Raw genomic sequence first — 11994 nt, forward strand, 5'->3', positions numbered from 1 at the left:
TTTAAAAAGACAGGACACCCAAGCACCTGCTGTTAACAAGTGAATGATAGCCAGAAGTTAGAATCAGAGTTAATTAACCCTTAAGTGTCAGTGCCTCTACATGAAAATTAAGTATGACTTGGCACTACAACGAACATAGCCCAGTGAAGTAAATGTAAAGTTATCACTCAACATGAGTAATGTTGCACAATACAACCATTGCGTTTTATCATAAGGGCAAGAAGCATGTCAAACTACTGACAAAGAACATGTCAAGTAAGCTTGTAATTTTTACTAGGAAAAACTGTGAATTCTGCAATAATGTAATAAAATGGTGCAATATAAAGAAAACAGTTAACAATCACAAATGGTTACAAAAAAATCCTCTATTTAATCAATACATTAACATTTCAGATGCTTTAGCTAGTATTTACTTAAGAAATTTTATCATGCATTTTCTGATTTATTACTAACAGGCATCTTTCACTTGTATGCTGAAAATATTTGCATGCTTTTTGAATAATTCACCACCAGAGTTAACTTTGTAAAGATCAGCTGGCATTGTCTTGTCTCACTTATTTGAATTTCCTGGACACGGCGCTCTCCTTTAAAAAAAAATTAAATACTGTTTTCCAGATAAAGCTTTCAAGTTTTCACAGGAAATAAATACATCATGATATCCTGGGGGGAGGGGGAGAGTGTTCTTAGATCTTCTTTGCATATAGAGATGCATTAGATGTATTGTGTATCACTAGGATGTATTCATTTTTTCATTTAAATTCAAACAATCACAGGGCATACAAAGAAAACCCCTCACACTTCAGGCCTCTTCATGCTTTATCTTTGTCCAAACAACTGAGGAAGGAGGTGGGGGAAAAAATTCAAACTAACAAACAAACCAACCAAACTAGAAAAAAAAAAAAAAAAAGAGAAACATCTGACAAATTCTTATAACTTCAGAATGGTTACTGGGAAAAAAAAAAAAGTTTTGAGATATACAGCATATCATCACTTTTCAGTTCTCCTGAAATTTCCTCCTCCTACAAAGAAGAAAAAAGGAAAAGGCTCTGAATGTTTCTCTTCAAGATACAAACAGACTAAGCACATGGAGAAAACTTCCTCTCTTCATTTTGACAGATGGGTGGGGAGCATGGAGGAAAGAGATCAAGGGAACAAGTACACTCAGCAGAGAGAACGACCCCAATTGTGATACAACTCAGATACCAAAAGACCCTTAAGACAGGTCAATGGCATCTTTACACCAAGAGATAACTGAAAACAACTTAATGTGTGTCTCTCCCATCAATGGGGATCCAAGTTTTTGGCTTATTGTTAGTAAACGTTCTCCCAACAAGAGAAAAGATACTCACAAGGGAATTTTGGAATTAGAAACAAAGAGAAGAATATGCTTGGCATCTCTGTTTTCTGAGCATCCAAAACAAGGAGGAAACACCACCACTGTAAACCAGATGCTACTGCAAATAAAGTTTTATATATATACACATACACACACATAAATTGTAAAAGTATTCTGACAGAAAGGTTTGCCAAAAACATGATTGTCTAAACAAATATAACAAGACATCTTGGAGTGAAAAAAAAGAAATATACCAAGAGCAGTATCTGCATCTTTTCTTTTTCTTTTTTTTTTCCCCCAATGCATTGAAAAAGTACTCTCCTAACTGCAATCTACTTATTCAAATAATTCTTCTGATAGTATCTTCACACTGTCTTTCTAGACTGTGGAACATCAGAGTCACAAGTCTCAACCAGTGCTTCTGGTAGCAGATTTACTCTGTATTAAGTCAATTTTACTTTTCTTATCATCACAATGCTGAAGAATCCCAACTTCTTCACAATGTTGTTCATTGCAGTTTTTTTGCAGTTTTTCTTTTTCTTTCAGTGTTACATGAACTCAGATCCTTTGTTAATGATATTCTAGCACCCACTTTACCAGACTTCCTTATTTGAAACTTTATCACAGATAGTCCTGTGCTTTGGATACTTTTTTTGTTTCATTTCTTTGCTTTATTTCTGTCAGCAAAATAAGAGTTTTTGTCGTAATTAAAATCTGGTTCACAAAGGGAAGCACAGTAACTAGAATTTGGACACTTAGGCTGCAAATCTGTTTTTTCTGATTTAGTTGTGCCAACTGGAATGAGGCAGCAGCTACTTCTAGAGTAGACTGCATGGCCAGCAGCAATTAAGGCGTGAGCTAGATTGTTCTCCTTGTACAGAACATCCACCTCTAATTTCATTTCAGAGCCATAGTGTTTAAAATGAAATATCAGACCTGGTTTACTAAGAAGCTTCTGAAACAGAAGTTTAGCTTCATCGCTCCAGTATTCCCCCTTGGCAGGAACTGTACCATGTAAAGAGCAAGAGTGTGCCAAGCGTGGTAAGACAGACAGACTTTCTGGAATAACTTTAAGTTTATGAATATCAGAGTAACGGATGCTCTTCAGAAAGCCATAATCAATAAATGTAAGAACAACAGACTGACTTGTTACTTCACTAACTTCTGCCCTATTCCACTGTGCTTCCAGTCCAAACTTGATCAAGCAGCTAGCACCAGGAACCACAAGTTCTTTTGGCAAAGCTGGCAAGTTGTCAGGAAGGTCAGAGAGCAGCAAAGACAAGTTTTTCATGCAATCAAATAAGACGTCAAACTGGATGCAGAAGTTTGAAGGATCAGTAACTGTAGTTGCAAACCCAGGATACCTTCTGCCACTCTGCAGCAGCATCCATGGGCTTGAATTTATCTTGAATGATGTATCAAACTCCTTACAGTCTGTATTACTGGATTTTTCTGGTCCAACAATAGTCCAACAACGACTTAAGAGCTGGTTCAAATACTCCTGAAGCAGAATTTCCCCTATCAAAATATCTACTTCCCAAATACGAGAGGATTCCAAATACCTCAAAAACAAGATCCTTATTTCACGATCCAGGAGCGCATTTACTACATGGACAAATTGAATTTTCTTCAGTTTTTTAAACCAAACCCATTTACAACACACAGCTTGTTTAGGAATACTTTTTATCTCATCACTGAGCATCTTTGCATTATTTAAGGACACCATCTCACACTTGCCATAATCCATGAAAAAAACTAGCATTAACTTCTCCCTGACAAATTTCTTTATCACTTTTGATCGATACCACTTCAAGTTCCTTTCAGATTTTGTCATGCATTCCAATTCTTCTTCAACATCATCCACTCTAAGCAAATCACTTCTTTGTGCTTCTTTGACAAGCATTACATTTAACTCATGTAATATTTGCAAATTTCTAAGTAACTGTACATGAAATTCTCCACTCTCTGAAATATTAATTACTTCTGCTCCTTCTACCTGTCCAGAATTTAGATCTTGAGGTAGGACATTGAAGGATGTTGTGGAAGAATTTTTCATCCTAACAGCCTTAGCTTTACTTTGACCACCTAAACCATTCCCAGACTTTCTCTCTTGAAAATTACCATTTGTAACCAGAATTTGTTTTGGCCCATTTTCCTGAGTAGGCCTTGGTATCTTTTGCCACCTCGTCCTGCCTTTTTTCTGCAGAAGGCCATTAGACACAGACTCTCCATCACAAATTACATCTATTTCCCATCGCTCTCCATGTTGCTGTAAGAACTTGCAAGCGACTGGCTTGTTATTTATTTTGCTTACAAAATAGGAAGTATTTTTATTAGTCCAGCTTTCATCAGGAACACTTTTTACTCTGCTAAGGAACCAATGAACTCTAAGCCTTGGCAAAGTCAAGAACTTTTTCGGAATCCTGCAGATTTTTGAAGGACTTACAACTGCTGCATTACCATAGTCAATGAACTCTACCTCAAAGGAGTTTCCCAATTGCAGAGTTTTAGTAACTGCTCTATAGTTAAAACAATCCGTGTCATGCTCTGCTACAATGAGATCCCCTACCATGAGCTCATCTAAACAATTTTCAGGACCTATATTCACTGTGCTTTCATTTAATGCTTCTGCTAGTTGTATTATTAAGTTTTCATCCTCTGCAAGCTGAACATAGAAACTTGATGGACTATTCATATGAGAAATATACCCTGCTACTTCAGAATTCATCTGAGTATCACATTGAGGAAGACTGATTAATTTAGGTGTATTTTCATTATTCCTTTCCTGCTGACCTGTATGATTTAGTCTTTCATTATGAGATTCACAGACAGCATTTACAGTTACTTCCTTTGAATTTGAAGCAGGATGACAGAGCGAGTGAGAAGCAGGCTCTCCAACCAGAGGTTCCTCTCTGTGCTCCAGAACAGCACTGACAGTATTTCTAAAACCTGGTTCTTGACTCTCCTGTGAAGTTAGCAGTTTTGACGACCCACTACACAACTTGTGTGTGCTACAAGCAGTTTGCTCTCCACCTCCAAAATTCTGTCCAGTATCTGTCTGGTAACACTTATCATATACTTGGCATTTCACTTCAGTTTTCAATGTAACTGCTTCAGGATTTTTAACAGTTACTTTATTAATTTCTTTGTCATCTTCCATGTGACATACCACTCCTCCATTACTTCCAACAAACTGTTCCGTATAATTTTTCAGTGCCAATTCTTCCAATATTTTTTCTTTAATTTTCTGACTTACTTTGAGCTGTCCATCATACAACTCCACAACAATCTGTCCATCTGATTCTCTGGATACAATTACAGCCTTCAGCAGTTTACCAAGGAATGTTTCCTCAAACCACCTAGTAACTCTTGCTGGAATTTTTGTCTCTCTAAGATCTGACAGACAGCATTTAATAGCTTGCATGGGCGTGAATATTAGGTCAGTAGCAGTGCCTGGAATAGGCATCAACTGGTCTCTCTCTACCATATTCTTATTTCCAAAATCCACAAAGTCAGCACATAGATAGGATGTCGATTCCACAGGAAAAACCAAAGCTCTATAAAAGAGACCATCTTCAAAATATCTGGCTATACACAATCGTGTATTGCTAATACCGTATTTCGCATTGTTTGACATTTTACTTACAACACTAACCTTCTTCATCAATGCCTCTATAGTTTCGGTGTTTCGATTAAGCTGACAATAGAATTTTGAAGGACTATGTATGTGAGTTATATAAACCTCCTCCTCACTTCCAATTTTTATGTTAAAAGATGAGTAGCAAAAACTGTACAGAGAACCCAAAGATGCAAGGTTTCTCAGACCAACATATTCAGACTGGGTGAGACCACGTTCTCTGAGGAATTCCTCTGCACTAATAAATGGAGTCTGTAAGTCAACTATATTGCATAAACAGTTGGGGTTTACAAGAATAAGAGCATAAATGATGCAAGTCAGTGGTCCTCTAGAAGCCGAAATGAAGTCTTCAAAGTGTCTACGTGCTTCTTGAGACCAATTCAGTGAGTTAATCTGTAAGGGTACATTTTTAAGTCCACATCGAAATGCTTGACTTTCCAGAGTTAGGAAATCTGGAAAAACAGCTTGAAGATCTTCAAGTAAAACTCTTTCCCGATAACCATAGTCTACAAAAACCACATCAACTTCATTTGTGGATACGTGCTGCACAACAGTTGCCCTGTACCACTTCCCATCTTTGGGACATTTAACAACACAGGCAACCTGTCCAGTTTTGTAAGGACTGGTATGCTCTTTATAGTAAGTCTGAATTTGTTCCATTAAGCTATTTAGCTCTGGCAGTTTACTTTGCAACTGACATGAAAAATCTGCTGGGGAAACAATGTAAGAACACACCACTTCAAAAACAGATCCTGGTTTAAACACAAACTCTTTGTAAAATACTTTTTCCTCACGTACCGATTTATGGCTTTTAGAGATAGCACCTTTTCCAAAACAGGACAGCACAACAGATTCTCTCAGCACTGAAGGCACACTTAATGACTTTTCCTTCTGAAGTCTCTCTCCATTGCCAGATACCTTATTTTTACGAATATTACAGATGCTTTGTGCATTTACCTTTTTTTTTTTTAATTTGTGGGGATTCAGGGATTGACTTTTTTTTGCCGAATTTATAACAGAATCTGGTATCTTCTCCCAGTATTCAGCAAATCCAGCTTGAACCATACACGTGGCAACATTTCCTTGCTGCAAACCATTCTTATACTGCGCATTAACAATATACTTGTTGTTTTGTTTTCCAATGACATGAAGCAGGAGTAGTTTGTTAGACACAATGTTTTTGAAGAAATCAGTTTCCTTTTTAACCCACACATCATCAACAGGAAATGTATAAGCAAGAGCACAACACATAGCTAAAGCTGGTAAATCAGAAAACTCAGGAAGCAATGTTTTCACATCGTAACAGGGCACTGTATCTGTATTCCCAAAGTCCAAAAAATAAACAGTAATATTTACATGAAGCACTTCAATGACAACACCCCGATAATAATGCATGTCTTTGCTATACCGGGCACAGCACAGCAATCCAGGTTCTGGGTTTTTAAGGACCATTTCATCAGCTCCACATCGGTTATATGCATCTGCAATATTTTTCATCAAGGCTTGAAATTCATTCTGATATTCACATGTTTGAATCCAGAAGTCAGATGGATTTATGACATATACCACAAAAGCAGTATGGAAAGAATGCATTTGCATTTCTACTCTTTTGCAGTGGTTTGACAAAGAAATATCCCATTCAGGTAAGCAGTTTTTTGAACATTTATTTCCAGTACAATTCTTAAACGAATTGTATCTCTCATCACATGGTTTGTAGTTTACAGCAATACTTGTGATTTTTGTTTCTGAAAGTGAGACGCATGATGCAGCTGCCTCATTCAGGTTTTCTGGATGCTTCGCATTAATTCCAAGATTTTGATTTTGCAGCGTAATGTAATACAAGCGTTTAATGTCATTGAATAAATCAACATGGACACACACAGAAGTTTGTCCTATCAAGGCCTGCGTAAGTTCTTTCAGCTGAATTTTTATTAGCGTTTCATCCTGATTACCGAAACAAGACAGCGCACATGGAAATGAAATCATTGGTAATGCCATGAACTCTACTTTAAGTTTCTGAACACAACTAAATGGCACAGCTTCGATATTGCCAAAATCCATAAACCACACTTCTACATAGTCAGAGAGAAGCTGTTTTATTACTCCTCTATGCCATTGTCCATTTTGCCTTTTGGCAGCACACAGTAGCCCCAAACTATCAAAAGATTTATTATTTTCTGTACTGATAGCTTCATAGTACAAATGCATAGCTCCTGTCAAATCTTCCAGCTCTTTCCACCATTTCTGTATCTGACAGTAAAATTTATTTGGCCTTACTGCAACAGTTATTTTTACATTTTCTTTACTGCCAACAGGTAGACGTGGAAAGAGATCATCTGGAACTGGCCAAAAATCTGTTGGTTCCTCAGAATTACTGAAAGTAAGCAACTTCTTGACTGGATATTTCTGTTGCAACAATTGTGGCACTCTCTTACAAAGCATTTCTTGGGGAAACGCTCTTAATGTTTCTACAATAAGACAAAATGAATCTCCATCAATAAATCTTCCTAACTGCAGTTCAAGAACATCACTAATGATCTTTGGTACTTCTAGAATAAACAGTTGGTATGGTATAACAGCTTTCACATGACCTGTAATCTGTAATCCTACCAGAGATGAAAAATAGTTAATGGCTTTTGGACCCCATTTATCTCCAAGAGGAAGTATGCTTGCAAAAACGCCCAAAACCACCTTTGGAGGCAGCTGAAACAATTCATCACAAGCAGAAGCAAGATGTGTTTCCTCAACCACTAGAACTTGCCCAGTGTCTATAAGAAAAGTCTCACAGATATTCTCTCTCTTTTCCAGAACTCTTCCTCTATGCCATTTTCCTTCTGTATCTTCCACCAAACAAGATCCACCAACGTAAACGCTAGCTTTTACTTTGAATACACGTTGTATTTCATTTTGTAGTATGTAATAGTCAAGCTCACATCCTGCCTTGTATTGGCCCTGGAACACTATAACCAAGCATTCAGGATGGCATTCTATACGAGTTATCTTCAGATTCATATCTACTATGTTTGGTGAGGGAGTCAGAGATTCCATTCTGTCTGCAAAGAAAAGGAGTAAGATCAGCCTGATAATTTTCCATATTTTTTCTTTGTCAACTAATTCCTGACATGAAATTTGTTTTCAAAATGCTTTAATAGCATATTATCACACTTCTGGTTAAAATGGATACTAAACATTTATATAATGTCATGTTTTATGCAACTGGGATACACTTGACACAATTCTCTTTGTAAAGACATGGTCAGATAACGTCTGAAAAAAAAAACCAACAACCTCTGGCCTTGCTCTTGTCACTAGACTAATTTTTATCACTTGAGAATAATTTGTAATCAGAAAGCTGTTCCCAGAATAACACAGAGAATTAAAGATTATATCAGAAAACGGGGGGGGGGGCAGATGGAATGACACAACACAGACATACAGGGATGTGGAACAAGGCAAGACAGAAGACTAGGAAGATAACTGTATTTATTCTCAAAAAAAAGTATTTCTCCTCAAAGAAAACAAAAGAGTAGAAAGCAATTCATTTCATTTATACAATCTCTGCTCATCTCACAAAATGTTACTTACATGCAGTAAATTTAACTGCAAATCTCTCCAAAGGAAATCCAATCCAGTGTTTCATTGCACTGGACTTGCAGTTTCAAGGAGAGCTTACCTGCAAAAGTATTTCCAGTCTGTTTCTCTCTAATATGTGAATGAACAAGAACTCCTCCCCTACTCATCCTGTTGCTTCTGTGTAAATCACTTCTTCAAATCAATGACATCTTCCAGGCCCGTGCTTCACTGTTTACTTAATCTGGCTGTCTATACAGCATCAGATACAGCTGTAGCACATTTTAAGTTTTCATAATTAAAAGGACATACAGAACACATTATTTATGTCCAACATTTCTGCACTGCTCATCAACTAACAATTGTGCCAGGTGCACTTCATACCGTCTCAACACTCTAATTCTGACAGTTTAAGTATCTTCAAACCCTTCAGATACTTCTCTGACCTTCATCTATAATCTGGTCTTCAACATCAGCTTCCAGTTCCTTTCAAATTTGTCAATAGATCTGTGATTTCACATTGTTTAAAGAGGCTGTGCGTGCCCATAATTTAATCAAGCAATTCTATGAAATAAACTGCTGTTCTAACAAAGTAATTAGGGGTAGACCACATCTGTCAAATGCAAAGACAGTGGATAAACACACAAGGATAGACTGGACACAGCATATGCTTGATTTATGATTTTTTATGTACAGCTGAAAGTAAAACTTTCAGTTTCAACTACAAGTTATTACAGTAAGATCTTCCTCAGCCTGCAAAAAATCTTTAACAGAACTACCACGATAGTTTTTATCACAAGCATACATGAAGTAGCTAGTGATCACACAATCTGTCTTCAGAGTAAACCTTGATCCCTATCATTATAGTTCCACAAAAAATAAGAATTAATAAATAAATGAGCACTCCTACTGTAAAGCTTACCAGAACATCTCAGGCAGAAGGATACATGATTTCTCAAATAAAAACTCAAAACCACCAGCCACCCAAAAAAACCCCCAATAAAAGCAGTACCAAATCCAGATCTGACACATACCTTCTTAAACAAGCCCCCCTATTTTTCACTTCTCCCTGTAATAAAATAGAAACCTAAATTCTGAGTTTTAATGAAAGAAAACAGCCTTCAGGAAAGGGTTGCATCTGCCCAGAAGAAACACCTGATCAGTAGAGAGAATCAAACTTTTGATGGTGCACCACTGATGCTTTGGGCAGCTTTTTTTTTTAATTGAAACAAACCCCTGGTTGCAGAAACACATAACAAATGAAAATAATTTGTGCATCAACATTTGCTTGCCCATTATCACAGCCCAAATAACAGCATCACACTGATACAGTCACATTTCTACAGTTTACAAAGTGACCTTTTGCTTTTCACTTACCTATATACCAGTTAGGACTTATTCATTCAGAACACACCTTTAGAAACCTCAGCCCTCTTGTTAACAACTCTGCATCTCCCTACAAGGAAAGATGATGAAAAAGTCATTAGAAAAATATACATAAACTAAATACTTCTACTACTACTCTAAATCCTCCTCCTGTCCAACAAACATACCCTGGACGAGTTCCTCATACTCAGTTTAATTACAATGTTAAGATTTCAAAAAACAATATGACAAAACTGAATCCACCTTCCTAAAACCATGGTAAGACCATTCTTTCTCCACTGCAGTTCAAAAAACACACCAGTCAGAAGAACACTACACAGATAATCTACCACCTACTTTCTAACCAAGAGTGGTCACACATATATTTCTGTTTCAAATGCTTCAGCCATCAAAATCTATACTCTATCATACACTACTACCATACAAACAAACTTATAGCATAATAAAAGGGCTTTTAAATGCAACCAAATGCAAGACACAAGCGACAGCTTTAGGTATCTGCGCTGTCCCCCAAAGCAGCAGCTCCGACCGGGGCCTTTTGACGCCACAGGCAGCGCTCGCCTGAGGAGCAGAGCGCAGAGCCGGGCTCGACTCGACAAGGCGCGGACCGCCGGGCGGACGCTGCCGCCGCCAGGCGAGACCCGAAAGCGAAGACCGCCACCCTTCAGCGGCAGCAGCAGGCTCCTGACCACTCACAAGCGCGAAAGCGACGCATGAGAGCCATAACTGCCAGAGCACAATCACTGTACACCACCCCGACACCGAGCCCAACAACCAGCCACGCACTGCCGCCGCCGCTCACCCTGCACGGACAAAATGGCGGCGCAAAGAACGCTGCCACACGCTGTTCAGCAAGGCGCATGCGCTGTAACACCACTGGAAACTGAAGTGTCTCTTCGGTGGAGGATGGGGCTTAAGGTTGATTGGCGGGAGCGCGGCGGCAGGGTCCAGCCAATCGGCACTGCCCGGTGGCAGAGGTGCCGCCTCCGCTTCGGGCTTCCGGGCTGTGTCTGGCGTTTCTACGTGTGGGAAGCCTGGCCTAGTTCGTTTTTCTTTTGGAGTTGTGCTTTGTTTATTTGTTTGGTTTGGTTTTTTGTTCGGTTGGTTTGCGTTTTTGTTTGGGTTGGGTTGTTTTGCTTTTCCTTTATTTTTGCGCTGTCCACCTGTCTGTTATTTATAAAGTGGTCTCTAAGCTTTATAAAAGGTGCCTGCGGGTCACTGAATTTTCTATCTAAAGAGGATTTGAGAGCTCTTATTCTTTCCCATCATCAGGAAGAAATTCTCTAGGCTGGAAGGAGTACATCTTAACAGGGTGCAAAGTGCTGTCCCACTTACTTTTGCTTGCAAGTCTGGCTTTTTTTTCTTTGGAGGGGGTAGGGGGTGGGTGTTGTTTTGGTTGTTTGGTTTTTTAACTAAAAATATAAGCCTTAGGTGATCACAACATGGAAACTTGGTGTGAAGTATAGTCCTACAAATATCAACAGGTGCTGGTATATCTGCAACTGATTTCACTCTTTGTAATAAGTTTGTATGTGTACAATAATTTCTAAAGGTTTATCTTGAATTTTTACATTTTTTTTCCACTGCATCATAGTTATGCTTTACAAAGTTGGGAGTGAGAAAAGTTGCTTTTGCAATTCTTGGAGATAGTAGTAATCTCCAAATACAGCTATTATATTGAAGTCTGGATAATATACGGTTAAAGTGGTATCATACCTAATTGAATTAACCCTAAAATTTACAGGAGTTCTTAATTTAATTTTGCAGGTAACCAGTCATGTTTGTCATGTTTAAGCTTTTTTGTAAGAGCTACTCAGAACAAAGGTTGTACAGGTTTATCGCTAATAATACCTTTAGCTTTATAGTTTTGGACAAAATGTCTAGTTTATTCTTGCATCCTTATGTTGGCCAAATGGCATTCATTCTGGCAAATTACTTTGGAAGACAGAGTTTTGCCTGCTCTGTTTACTTCTTTAACAGAAAATAAGAATATGCACTCATTCTGAACTGTAAAGTTATTAACTTTCTTCCACAATGTAATGCAGTAATGTCCTGTGCACTCCAT

At 38.0% G+C, this 11994-nt stretch overlaps 1 protein-coding gene across 1 annotated transcript; it reads right to left on the reverse strand.

Moving 5' to 3' along the window:
• Positions 1 to 1994: 1994 nt before the first annotated feature.
• Positions 1995 to 8033, reverse strand: TDRD15 (tudor domain containing 15). Its single transcript, XM_075497149.1, has one exon. It carries the CDS (start codon positions 8019 to 8021, stop codon positions 1995 to 1997), a length of 6027 nt encoding a protein of 2008 aa, XP_075353264.1. The 5' UTR covers positions 8022 to 8033.
• Positions 8034 to 11994: the final 3961 nt, after the last annotated feature.

The sequence above is a fragment of the Mycteria americana genome, chromosome 3, assembly GCF_035582795.1.
Source record: "Mycteria americana isolate JAX WOST 10 ecotype Jacksonville Zoo and Gardens chromosome 3, USCA_MyAme_1.0, whole genome shotgun sequence".
NCBI classification, from domain to species: domain Eukaryota; kingdom Metazoa; phylum Chordata; class Aves; order Ciconiiformes; family Ciconiidae; genus Mycteria; species Mycteria americana.